Below are 14,796 nucleotides of genomic sequence, written 5' to 3'. Positions count from 1 at the left end.
TGAGGACCCAGATTGTTGGGGGCAATATGCTGACTCTCTGTAAACCGCTTAGAGAGGGCTGAAAGCCCTATGAAGCGGTATATAAGTCTACTGCTATTGCTATATTGCTATTAAAATAAATATTGGTCTTCGTACATATTTTTACATATCAAAAGGATACAAACACTGCATATCTGTGGGGACTCAGATTCATCTTGTTTTACATCTCCAAGATGCTGAATTGTAGTTGAATAAATGCATGCATATGGGATTCACAGCTGCAAGAAACAAGTGAATTCTAGAATGCCTATACAGTAGCTTTGAAAATACTGTATTGAGTCTATGTTTTTCCTGTCTTATCGAAACAACCAAGAATTCAGTTCTCTTTAGAAAGTTCATCCTATGCTGAGGAACATTAAATTTATTCTTTATATCTTCTCTTTTGTAAAGTCTTCTGCTAAATTTGAAAAATTCTCTCCTGGTTTACAGAATAATATATTTCTATGATTTATTGTTGCAATATTAGCTTAAAATAAAAAGTAACAATTTTCTACATGTTGCTTAAACAGAATATATACTAAGTTGTTTATTCTATGCAATATACAATATACTACATACTATACTATTAGTTAACACAACAAAATCAGTAGCATATACTATATATCAGATTATTACACATTTGTATAGATATCTATATCAATCAACAGATGTTTTGTTTCCAAGCATAGGATCCATTGAATATGCTGGCCCTCTGAGATTTCAAGTCACATACTTTATCACTAAAGTATCTGTTGTTGTTTTTTAATGTAAAGAATAGATGGTGCCAGATAAACAGTTCTTAAATTCCTGCATCTACTAAATCATTATTCTTTATTGGTTTTACTTTATTGCTAGCTCCATTTTAGAGCCAAGCAGACTTCAAGACAGAGCATTTTCCCCCTATGGTTGTTGTATTTCCAACACGCATATGTTGAATTGTATGCTTTCCAGAAGAGAATTACTCAATCAGTTTTGTAACTAGTTAGCCAGATTAATAGTTAGCTCTATACTAACATAGACTCTGACCTATCTTTTGCAAACATTAGATGAATTGTCATCACCTCTGGCAAAAAAAAAAACAACCCAACCCTACAGACACAGCCTTGTGTGTATAAATGTTGTCTATTTGATCTCATTAGCAGTATTTTAAGGAATAAATATTTTATGAAATATACATCTTGGCTGAAAAGAGAATGTTCATATTCTATAATACAAATTATATACTGGTTATAAGTTAATATTCCATTAAAACATTATTTTCTTTCAGATGTGAGAATAAACAGCTTTTCTTGCAGGATCGTTTTCCTTAATAAAAAGAATGAATTAGATGTGTGAGGACCAGTTTGGTCTACCCTTGGACACAGAAGAAGTTACTTTCATCCCCATGAACAAATTATTTTTTCAATTCTTTATCTTGTCTAAGAATGTAATGTCTTGGAGCGGGGGGGGAGAGACATGCCTACCAGTAATCCTATTTCTTTTATGTCAAGAAATGGTTTTGTGTCTACTTTTGTTTTACTGATCCTATCTAAGAGTACAGAAACCTAATTATGGGTGACATCATTCAGACCATTGGGTCAAATATTCAGTAGAAATGAAAACTTAAATAGCCCCAATATCTCACAACTCTGAAAATATTTCACTATTAAACTCCATTATGGTTTTTAATATTTAAACTGATCATGTTTCATTATTCTTTCAAAATTATATTTAACTACCTGTAATAAGAGTTCAAAATCAATTTATTTATCTATAGATAACAAATACTATTTCAATCTTCTGATTTTAATGAATAATTTAATAAACCCCACTAAGCCATGATTCTCATTTGCTTATACAATGTATAATGTATTATCTATAAAATAAATTTTAAATTGATCATTTCAAACTTGCACATTTCAAACTTGCATTTACTTTAATGCCTTCTTGATCAAATTCTCCATGATTCAGCAAAAAACTGCCTGAAAATTCCTTAATAAATGCAACCTGCAATTTTTCCAGAACCCAATTCTTTCCACATCATTCCACAGGTGTCAAACTGACGGATCAGGAGCTGGATACGTCATGCGTAGGCTACATCCACCCCAGCTCTATGAATGGGGAAAATGTCATGAAACATCACATGATGGCAACGTGACACCATGAGTTTGACACCCATGATTTACACAATGATTTCTTTGCAGTATTCTTCTATTTCTTGTTTATTTTCCATAGCTTGTACAAATGGATGGGAACACCACCTGATCTTCCTTCCTAAATTTTCAAAATACATAATGATATAATTGTAGCTAGTCTTGGCAATGTCATTTGTTTCCCCTGCAAATTAGCGGAAGGGATAAATGTGGAACGGCTTAATAATATTGGAATTTGTTTTGTCATATTTCTGATCTGTACTGCTAGCACATGATATATTTTAGTAGGTTTGTTGGAGTACACGTTTGTTTCTGCACTTCATAGTACAGAGCCACCAACCAACACAACATTTCCATTTATCTTTTTTGCAGCTGTTGCTGCATATCCTCTTGTCCTTTAGGAATCAATCATTCTGTCTCCTGTTCATCAGTATCCCTTTTTCTTAGAAAGTTTCTTCTATAAGAACTTGAAAATTATTTCTGAGTTCCAGCAATGCAAAATATTTTTATGTCTCTTGTTTTGTTCCTCATAGTTCCTACCGGATTTGTTCTTTGTGAGATTATACTCCTTATGGCCAAGCTTTCTTTGTCAACTCCTGGTGCAGCATTTCTCTTGATTTGATCTGAGAAATCCTCATTAAGAGATAAAGTGTGGTTATTTAACTGCTGCAGTCCTCTGGTTTTTCTTGAGCATGGTTAGATTGACTTGCTACAAACTTATGCCAAGTTCCTTCAGAAAGGAAAATAAATGTTCCATAAACATTGTAATGATTCCATGACTACAAAGTCATGTTTATTCATACCTTTTTATTATTATCATGTACTGTTTATTGTCTGTACATTTTAATGCATTTAGATTGTTTTAAATTGCTGCAGTGTGACAGTAATAAAAAGTTAATTCATTCATTCATGAATAGTACCAGCAGCCAGATTTCTACAAAGATCAAGAGTAAGACCACCACAAAGAATACGCTTCACTGTTGCCTCCACTGCATGCATGTAGTGAGAGCAGCAGTGGACATCAATCTTGATGGTGGTCAGTCTTCATAAAATTTGCTCTAAAAGCACCCTCCTGAATATGGGGTGAAGCAAGACAGAACACAGCTGTTGTCTCTTACCTCACTCTGTAACCCATATCAACAACGTATCAATGCTTTTTTGAGCAGGTTATCTACTGCTTTCCTGGAATAATACCAGACATTTTTTAAGAAAGAGACTAAGTGATTCCCCACACCATACTACTCATTCAGATTGCATCTATGCATATATTTAATCTCCAACAAAAATGTCTAAACACCTGTACATATACATCCCATGCCATTCTTTGTAGCATCTGACACATAATAACAGAACTAGAAGGGAGCTTGGAGGTCTTCTGTGCAAGCAGGACATTCTATACTGTTTCATAATCAGTTATAAAATGGGTACTATTCCTTAAACATTAAAATTGTGAGGCACAATAATGATTCTTGTATATTTCTTCCTTGAATTTACTGAGTATTTCTGATAATATGAGGAACAAAGAAGGCAGATCCCCTTAAGTAGAAATATTTTTCCTTCATCTTTTTTTATCTATGCCATGAAGTAAAGGCCTCTAGCTTTTGAAAACACTTGTTTCTCCCTTTCCCACAACCAGAGTCAATCAAATGATTTTGATGTCTAGGTCACCACATTAACAAGCTCTTGAGTAGATGGAGGGTGCCCATCTCATCATGTCCCCACACAAATCACAAGTTTAAAATGTTTTTCCTTACATTTTTAAAGTAGCATTCCACATTTTTTACCCTAGTGCAAGGAACATATTTTCAGACATCATTTATGTGTGCCTTTACAGGTGGTAAGTTAGAGATTTTTAAATTTATTCTATATTTTAAAAAACTCAATATGTAAAACCCAGCAGCAGATTGCCTTTTTCTTTCACCAAGATTTAGAAAATTATACTCAAATGTATTTTACTCTTGTAATATTAACTTTTTTTTATTACCTCAACTATTTCCCTGTCTCCCTTGACTTCCACAGCAAGGGTGCTCACATTATTTCCTGCAGAGTTCCACCTCCACTTCAGAGCTGTGGATTTGAGGAGCTGCCCTACCGTTTATCAAAGCTTTCCCCTTGGTCATCAGAGAGAGAGAGACAGAGAGAGAGAAAGAGAGGGAGGAAGGGAGGGAGGGAGAAAGTCTTTCCTACTTTGGGCTGGAATGAAATTGTCAGTTTCTACTTTTTTCCTCCAAGCTTTTCTTCTTCGCCTTATTTGTATGGAGTTATCTGTTCACAGCTTAGTAATCTGTCTAGAACTGCTGGAAAGATTGTTTTATGCACCACTTCTGGCAGCTAAGCTAAAGGCTGATAATAGCAGTGTGCTTTTATAGAGACACACAAAAACCAGGCATATGGCTGAGAGATCCACAGAATAGTTTATATTTTTCACACATCTTTCACCATCCTGCTTACAGCACTTACTGTTCCTTTCAGGCAGATCATCCTCAAGAATTAAAGCCCTCAAGCTATTTGGATTTTAAAAGAAAGTGCACTGCTAATTTTCAAAAGCAAATATCAAATGTTCCCTTGCCACAAGGTATAAGCGATATATGCCTGTAAGTGTTTACAAACAAGCATACACAAATATTTATCGCAGGTTGGAGTAAGATTTGTTAAAGAAAATCTTGAGAGACAGTTGGCCTATTTTGATATATCCCTCTTGGTACAGTAAAAGAAAAAATCCATTTTCAGAAAGGTATATTGAAGATAGGACTTTCATTAAAAGTTCATTCTTTCTTTGAACGTTACCTTCTAGTGATTATTCTTTTTTATTCATTGTTGCGGTATAACATCTGGCCTGCCAACATGTCTTCATTAAACTGATGGAATTTAATGGAATTTAATAAATCCTAAGTCTTCAACGTCCTTATCTTGGACCTTGAAATCTGCTAATGGAACATTTTTCAGTTGTTGGTGAATGCAATTTAAGAAACACTTAAGAGTCCTATGAAAGTAATGGTTTGCATCTGTAGAAAATTAAAATGTGCAATGTTTTTTTTATGCAGTCAAGAATAAGCACCTTGAAAGAACTTTTCCCAGTCTTCCTAGTCTTTCCCAATCTGGTGTCTTCTTAGATAATTACGGCCAGATTCATTGAAATAAAGGGACGTTTTTCTACACATTTTCCCTAGGCTTATCTGAAAGATAAAGAATGCAAAGAAAACTATTATTGTAATGATGAAATTCCCTGTCTATAGGTTAATTAGGATATCTGTCTGGTTCCGAAGCATTAATGAAACCAGCCAAACACAGAAATGGTTTGTAAATGCAGTTTGTATTCTTCCTTCAGCACGAACTGACCAACAAAGCACTAAGGCAATGAATAAATTGTCAGAGCTGCCATCCTGTGCTTCCCACCACCTTTTATAGCTACATTGGTAATTAAGATAAACTGCATCCCGTGCATGCGCACACCCATCACCTTGTGACCCAGAGCAAAAACCACCTGGCAATTAATCATGGATTGTTAGCAGGAATTTCTTCAGATTGTGGCGGTGGGACAGTGAGTCTTGGCAGCTGGCCCAGTCTTCTCCCCTGAATGGCAGCTCCAGGCCTCTGGGATGGCCCAAGCTGACAATATCATTGAAGAAAATAAGTATTTCACATGAACAAACAATGAAAGGGCATATTTAATCCTTTATGGCCAACAGAAGAACATATCCATATCTTCTTGGATATCTTAGGGGAGGAAAGGAAGTGTCACCTTATTCTCCAGGGTGAAGAAAGATATTTATAGAATCTTCTATCATAAATACTAAATATTTAAGTATCTAGATTTGATAACATGGCATATCAATGTGTAACCTGGTTTTAACATTGTGTTTGCTGAAGGACAACCAATACATGTTTCTAAGATTTCACATAACCTATGTCTTATAAATCAGCAGTCCCCAACCTTTGGGGCACCAAGGACCAGTTCCATAGAAAACAATTTTGGGAGTGGTTTCACACATTACCTAGATCCCATGCATGCACAGATGAAGCTTCACTTGCCTATGCAGCCTGGTTTCTAATAGGTAATGGACTAGTGGCCATGGGGGTTGGGAAACCCTAATGTGAAAGCTTGTCTGGTAACTGTTTCAGTATAGTAATTCCATTATAATCCCCAACATTCCCTGAATTTTAACCACCAGCAAAGTGAAAGGTTTATAAATCCAAAGTTAGTGGTGATTATTTCTTCAGACAGTAAAAATTTCTTGTGGGTAATGTTTGGCTCCAGATAATTGTCTGCATCTATATTAGTTTAATGTAAAATAGATGCACATTTCCTCTCATCCAATAGACAATATATCAAAACGATGTGCTTAACATAGCCTTTTAGTTCAGTGTGAACATTTGACATCTCCTATGATGCAAATCTCCTTTTTGGGCTGAATTAATAGATCTTAAGCACATTCTAACCATCCTTTCATTCAGGTATTCAGGAAGGAACAGTTTATGCAGAGGTGCTTAATAAATCAAAGAGACACTTAGAGGGATGTGAATTGTTCAGTCTAGGTGATTATTTTCCCCCCTATCTTTTTAGTCATTATAAAAGTCCAGCCCATGCAGACTACTCTCTGTGTACAAATGTGTGATAAAGTGGGAGAGATCAGAAACAATATTGTAGACAACAGATGAACACAGAATATTTAAAAAGCAGGAAGGAAAGAGTGAAGCCCTGCTGAAAGATTAAAGAATAGGAAAAAAGTACAAATGAGCAAATCAATTACTGTGTGAAGATTTAGAGGATGTTGTTTAATTCATCATGATCTGTGCTACATTGCGTTTCCTCACAGTTTCTTTTTTTATTGATGTTCCTCTTAGTTCTTTCCTTGACATCTAATTCTACAGGACTGAACAATCCTTTGAAGGTAAGTGTTGTGAACTGGAGGCCTGATCCTGCATCATTTCTGAGAAGATTAACTAGGTTCATTTATACCGACATGGTGAATTCTTAATGATAAGGGCTCAAGTGACGCCAACAGGAGAGAACCATCAAATTAGGAGTTTGGAAATTAAAAATACTTTTTCTTTCAAATACCCGACAGTTAGGGGTGCACTACCAATTGAAAACAAAGTTGCTGATGTGTATTTAACACATACACATTCTATTTAATTAATCTGTTTCTGTCCTTTGAAAGAAATATAAATTTCTACAGAATGTTGATGGACAAAGTGGATCTAAAAGACCTAAGGAGTGGGGAGAACCTGAGTTTCCTGTGCCAGAGTCAGTCCTTTCCATCCCAAAGTGCTTAGGTAGAACTTTGGTATCTTTGATTTGCATCCTGTGCACTTTCTATATTTTGATTTTGCTTTCTTCTATTTCCCATAATTGCTAGAGATAGCACAGTTTTGCTCCAATCAGAGACACTCTCAGTAAATCAGGAGGCTTTGAAGGTAGTGGATCCAAAATACACTCTTGACAGACTCCAAGACTTTACTGCTGATAATTACTGATAGCCATAATATTCCATTGGTTAGCTCAGCAATTTGTTGAACTGATGATGTTTCAACAGATGTTGTTTAACTGAACTTCTTTGAGGTCCTACGAAAGATAGGTGGTGGTGAGGGAAGATATGAGTTTTAGTACGAAGACATTTTTTTTTCTCTGACAGATAATGATGAAGAAGAAGAATACCAGAGTTGAAAGGGATCTTAGAGGTCTTCGAGTGCAACTCCCTGTTCAGAAAACCCCTTGCTCAGGAAACCGGATGTCCCACTGCTCAGGAAACCTTATACCATTTCAGAGAAATGGTTGTCCAATCTCTTCTTTAAAAATTCCAGTATTGGAGTGTTCACAACTTCTGGAAGCAAGGTTGTTCCATTGATTGATTGGTCTAACTGTGAGGAAATTTCTCCTTAGTTCTAGGTTGCTTCTGTCCTTGATTAGTTTGCATCTCTTGCTTCTTGTCCTGCCTTCAGGTGCTTTGGAGAATACTTGACTCCCTCTTCTTTGTAGCAACCCTGAGATATCAGAACACTGCTATCATGTCACCCCTAGTCCTTCTTTTCATTACAATAGTCATACCCAATTCCAGCAACCATTCTTTATATGTTTTAGCCACAGTTCTACAATCATCTTTGTTTCTTTTCTCTGCACTCTTTCTAGAGTCTCAACATATTTTTTTACATAGATCAAACTGGATGCAGTATTCAAAGATTATTTATTTATTTGTTTTATTTATTCTTTAACTTTTATGCCTTTCAACTTTTCTAAAGGTTTCTAGAAATCCACACATCTTAAAGTTGCCAAGATTGAAAAACAGTGTTCTAATATATGAAATATTATGGTGTGGTTCTACCCAGATCTCAAAATAGTCTTTTTTAGGGTATTTAAAAATATTTACTGTTTAAATTAATCAGATAAAATACTTATTAGTATAATAAGTGTATATATTAATAATAATGATCTTAATAAAAAATAAAATGGAAGAAAAAATAGAAAATTATAAGTTTAATGAACCATACAATAAAAAGATCAAAAATCTTCTTTGTTGCACTTTTCAAAAATAAAAACCAAAAATGTTCAACAATATCCACAGTCTTTTGATTGAACAATCTGGCATTGATTGTTCTATCCAGTTTTATGCCTTAAAAATGCACAGTAGATCTCTTGCTACATTCCAAATGCTATAATGGCTATACTATATACTGTAAGGATACAGCCAAAAACGTTTATACATCATTAATACTTTGAATCTCTATCACGCTATCTTTCAAATTGTAATAAATTGCATATTTGTAAAATCCAGATTGCATATTTGTAAAAGACCCAAAACACAAATTGTATATTAAGGAAGCTAACAAGATTATTAAGCATGCCTCAATAATATTTTACTTAGATTTTCATGCATGAAACTCAATTTTAAAATATGGAAGATTTGTGATAAGTATGTGCACAAAGTAATACACACAGGGGACACTATCTTAGATACTTTCATGATGTGATAAATATAGCCTACAGATCTGAGAACTTGGATTAAAAAAATAAATAGGTTTCCTCGTAGCAGATTAAATTTTATTTAAAAAATAATGTAACAACTGCAAATATACTGTATATTTAAAATGATGCACAAGGGCACAACTTCATAGAAAATATAGGACATGATATCACCCAAATATGATCTATAGTTTACTTGATCAAAGAGCTTTTGAGAAAAATAATTAAAAAGTAAAACTGTATGCAATGAAATTCAAAAGAGAAGATTGGAGACTGGCAGAAAGCATCTAGCTCAGCTTCAAAGTCCTTCCGAGTGCATATAATCAATGTTTGTCAATAGTAATTTTACTCCCTTTAATTTATCTTTTGTGGATATAAAGCATGTTGATATTAGTTACACTCCAACCTTCAGTCTGATTTTTGATGAATCAGGGGTGTATTAAAATTCAGGGCATCTCATTTTAGTCAAGGACAGATCACATAAAACTGTGTTTATTACAGTCCTTTCATCCTTCTGATTCTCTAACTTGATAAAACTTATTTATAGAAACTTTTTATGGAACTGAGAAACAGTGAAAAGGCAGTATGGTATATATGTGGTATATGTTGCTATCACCATATCAGTATCAAAGTCCATATTCGTTCTAGTTGTAAATTATTTTCTATATAATGATATCAAAGGAAATTCAGTAGTTTTATGTATTAAAGCTTAAATAATACTTCCATACATTGAGTCATGGCAACTGGACATCTTTTTTTTTGGGGGGGGGGGGGGATGAAACTTTTTGCTGCTTATTCAAATAGGTCCTTTAGTCTGAGTAAGTTGTTTAAGAGTAACCTATATTTATTCTCCAGAATGGTTTCATTTCTTACCTAATCTAAATAGAGATTATTAGGGAGGGAGGCAGAGACTTGTTAAGATGTGTTGCTCCTAAATATTTTCTCCTTGGATGGTTGTTAAGAGTGGTCTCCTTCATGAACCTGTGATGTGGTCTTGATCCTCTTGGGGACTTACGTCCTGGACAATCCTCCATTTTATTGTGTTGTTATTCAACTTGGGCCTTGATTAAATCAGCATCTGGATCCAACAAAAGAATGTCAGATAAAGTTGAGACTCAAAGTCAACAAAAGAACCTATAATTTCTTACATGACTGATGTATCAAAGAAGCTAAAATTGATACTTGGAAAAGACAACATATCTCTATTCTTCAAACCCACCAACAGACTGAGACAGAGGTTCATCTACCCTAAAGATCAGACACCAAAAAATCAGAAGAGTAATGTAATGCATGCAATTCCCCTGCAGTGAGGAGTGTTCACAGCTCTGCATTGGGGAAACCAAGCAGCCTTTAATACAAGAGGATGGTCCAGCACAGAAGAAGCAACACCATAAGACCAGCAGTACACCTTTATTTAAAAGAAAAAAGAACACTGTTCATATTTTAGATAGGGAAAAATAGATGATTTGAAAGAGTGGAGGAACCCATTTATGCCAAAATGGAAATCCTTCCCTAAATAGCAGTGGAGGCTTCAGACACAACCTGTCTCCTTTTTTTTCATGCTGCTTTTGCAACAAGCCCAAGGAAGATCAATACTGCTTCACAGATTCATCAGGGAGGTCACACTTAACAAACCAACCAAGAGAAAAGATTTAGGAGCCACAACTTAATGTCTCTTTGCCCCTATTCACATAAAGAATTTATTCAGATCAGGTGAACTCTAATCTTAGAGAAACTACCCTAGTGGACATTTATAAGGTTCCCCTAATTAACTTGTTCAGACTGAAGAAGCTACTTAGATAAGCAACCAAATATTTCAAACCAAAAAGAAAATAAGTCCAGTTGAAATGACTCAACTTCCAGACAACTCTATCTGGATGGTTGAGAATCTTCATCAACATATTATTCCATAATGAATTGTGCAATTGTACCACCATAAAGTTGTTCATAGTATGAAAGCAACCGAAGAACAAATATCTGCCACTGAAATTGGTGGGATTTGTTTAGTATTCGTCATTCTTCGGTAACTATGTTGAATGTGTAAAGAAAAGGGCAGGATATACAAGTCTCAAAATAACAAACCATCTAATTTAAACTGCACCTAACCATAAATATAATGATTAACCAATGAACAGCATTGATGCAAATATATCTCGCATTTTAGGAGCCAGTTTATTAAAAGTGATGTCACAAATAAAATAGATAAGTATGGCAACTTTTTCCCTTAGCATAGGCCTCAGAAAAGACTTCTTAGAGGAAAATTTTCCATGCCATTTCTACTTGCTAGTTCAGTGTGATCAAATTTGAAAGTGTGGTTAATGATTTGCAAAACCTGTTATTTAACTATTTAGGTTGAGAAACAGAAAAAAAATAGAAACAAGAAAAAGCATATTCACACAAGGAGAAAATCTGTTTAAAATAAGAATGTTTAATTGGTTTGTCTATTTGCCACTTCTCTCTCTGATTGTCTTTCTTGGAAATACTCCTGTTTCAGTAAGTATATTTATTTTAATGTCTTAATTAAAAGAGATTGATGAATTAATGTCAATGCCCATATCATACAACACTATGTTCTACTACTATATTGGCAATCCAGTAGCATTGGCAAAGCTAGGTATTCTATCAGTTATCAGGAAATATATGTAGCCTAGATCTTTAAATATTTCAGATTTATTAATGTTTTATTGAAAATAAATTGTCAGTTAATCTAAAGGGGGAATGAAAAACAATCCTTGGAAAAGATTGGCATTCTATCAAATAAAATCAATAATCAAATATTGAGCATTCCTTTTATATAATCCTTCCATTCCATATTTCTTTTATTCTTCAGAAAACAGATGCAAATGTTTATTTTATTAATCAATTTCTTAAAAGCAAACATTGGTTAGCACTTAAGTAACAGGTTGATATTTTTAAATTTTTCCAGAACATTGTAGAATATTGTGAACTTAACATAATTCTAACAGGGTGTATCCATCATTCATGGAAAAAATGTAAAAAAAAAAAGTACATCAATAAAAATAAATAGAATATATAGAAAAACTATTTTCTTAAGCATTAATGAAATGCAAAAACAGGAACATTTTTAATAAACACATTTCTTTTTTGTTATAATTGAACTGATCAAACTTTCTTAAAATAAATCCTGGAAGAAAGAATAGCAAGTGTTCTGTGAGCTGATCATATTATTTGCCTCTAATGTTTCGCTCCAAAATGAATTGCCAATTCAAATATTCAGATTTTAATAAAACTGTGGTTTGTATGCATGTTTGTGCATTTGTACTCTGTACTTGAGAGGTCAAATGTTATTATACTTACTTTCCTGAATACACCGTACTACCCATGTTTAGGAGAGTAAATATAACAACCTTTTAGTCACCTCTTTGTTTTATATAATGGTTAGAATAGATTACAACTGCAGACACCAGTCCATTAATCAATACTCTTAAAATAATTTATCAAAGATACAAAAGGAAGAAAAAAAAGTAACCCAACCACATATATTTTAGTATATATTCCTTACATTTATTATTATTTAACTATTAACTAAAAAGGGAAAATTATAGGACACCATTATTTTTCTTTAATCAAATATAGCAGTTCTCTTCCAGATTTTGCAACCATCTTTGTTCTGTTCAGTTAATGATTAGATGAAAGGAAATGAAGTTATAATTTTTGGCCCTACCTGGAAAAGTCTCTAAAATGGAACCTGTAAGTTGCAAACAGAAGTCTGTAATAAAAAGAACATGGCAACACCTAAACATTGTCACTTCCTCCCTTGAGCCATGCCTTATACATTCTGCAAATTCAAGTAGCAATTAGTTCCCAGGGGAGACAACTGAAAATTTCCACCTCACAGGGGTTTGGATTTCTTTTGTAAAACTAAAATAAGGGGAGACACTTGTTTTATGTGCATATGTACTGCCATGAACTCCCAAGAGGACAGAAATATACAGTAGCCATAAATAATATAATACAATATAATTATACAGATTCCATGATGGCCACTACTTACTTATATGGAAATCATACCCACACTCTTTTTTTCTACCGGTATCTGGAGGTCCACAAGACTGTAAATGAATTCCTCATTTTGTACTGCAGTTCTTCAAAGTGTGTACAAAATGTATGTGTTGAGGGAAATACTGCATGTTATGGAGCATCATAATGAAAAGATATTTATTGGAAAAATTGAACATGTATGTACAATATCTGTATAATGTAATGTATAATATATGCATGAACTATGTACTGCTAATGGTCTGTTTTTCAAATGTACAAAACTACATAAAATATATTGTGTATAAATTTGTGACAAACATGTTTTTATTGGCACTTCTTTAAAAAAATGAACAGATGCAAAAATAGGAGAGAATGACCCTGTGCTAGAAATGATAGTGAGTGAAATAAAACATGTACTTTTTATGTTGGGACAATGCATACATTTGACATTAGGTATTTAATGTAAATTCAGAAGCTTCCTCTAATAAAGGTTACATCACAGAAATGTGACTCTAAATAACTAAAAATGAGGCACCAATGAGATAAATTAGGAAGAACATGTAGCTGTATCCTAAGCTTCACCCAATTTTAATAAGAAGTAGGACCTGAATCAAAGACATATCTTTGAGTGGAACTACATAATAATTGGATATAGACACAGATTAAATAATATATTAAAGTTAAAAATATTATTTTTTTATTTTTTTTAAAAAAAAACTTGCATGAGATTCAAGTATCTGTTGTGTACATATTTTGTTGTGTTGCACTGTAACTTTCAGCCTCCAGAGAGAAGAAGCAAGTTGCCAATTCAGCATTATTCATTGATCAAGGGAACCCCATATGCTCTTTTTTACAGGGCAGGCAAGGGTGTGCCTGAAGCTACAGGATTGCAAAATGTCTTAGCTAGATGCATTACCAAATGTTGAACTGATCTCTTATAGAGGGGAAATTCCTTTCTGACCCCTGAAGGCATTCAGCATATGCCCTGAAGCGTGAGAGTTCTCTTACAGCTAAGTGTCTTCTTAATGGGTTTCCATAAGCTTTAACTTGAGCTATGTAGCCTGCGTTCTCAGCACAGATAGCAAAAGGTTTGATAATGCAAAAATCTTGTGTCAGATTCATAGGAAGGTCTGCCTTGTGAAACTGACTGAAGAGGCTTTGTTGTTCCTGTCTCGAAATCTATCGAGATCTATTCTTAAGAAGAAACCAAGTGTGTGTGTTCTCACTATCACATGAGATAAATGGAGAACTTCAGAATGTTGCATGAGACAGAATTTCAGATTTACCAGCGATACGACTTATAGGAATATTGAACTCATTTCACTTTGGCTCAAACGTCTATAGCCTTTTTTAAATTTAATTCTCTTCTTCCTATGGGGGTGGGGGGGAATTCACTAAACCTTAAACTTGTAGCAAGTCAGAAGAAAGAGAATGCTTGAAATTCTAGAGGATTGAAATTAAAAATGGCAAACAAAGAGCTTTATGGCTTCATAACCAGAATTGGTGTCACTATGCAGCCAGGCAAAGCAAACTTCTTCGGAAAAACATCAAGCAAAAAAAAAAAATGTGTATCTAATCAGGTAGAAAACTGTGCAGAAAAGATGGGGAAGCATCATTTAAATTTCCAATTCCAAATTGGAAATTAATCTCTTCTTGATCTGTCAGTAGGGTTAGGAGTGATTG

General features: G+C 34.1%; 1 protein-coding gene across 1 annotated transcript in view; it reads left to right on the top strand.

Moving 5' to 3' along the window:
• The first annotated feature begins 11,360 nt into the window (after positions 1 to 11,360).
• The window catches only part of HABP2 (hyaluronan binding protein 2), a 30,384-nt gene continuing 26,948 nt past the window's right edge, over positions 11,361 to 14,796 (top strand). The window contains exon 1 of the mRNA XM_032224814.1: positions 11,361 to 11,604. Within this exon, the coding sequence (XP_032080705.1) occupies positions 11,536 to 11,604 (69 nt within the window). The 5' untranslated portion in view covers positions 11,361 to 11,535. The remainder of the gene's footprint in view (positions 11,605 to 14,796) is intronic.

The sequence above is a fragment of the Thamnophis elegans genome, chromosome 10, assembly GCF_009769535.1.
Source record: "Thamnophis elegans isolate rThaEle1 chromosome 10, rThaEle1.pri, whole genome shotgun sequence".
NCBI classification, from domain to species: Eukaryota; Metazoa; Chordata; class Lepidosauria; order Squamata; family Colubridae; genus Thamnophis; species Thamnophis elegans.
This window is presented reverse-complemented; position numbering and strand designations above follow the sequence as displayed.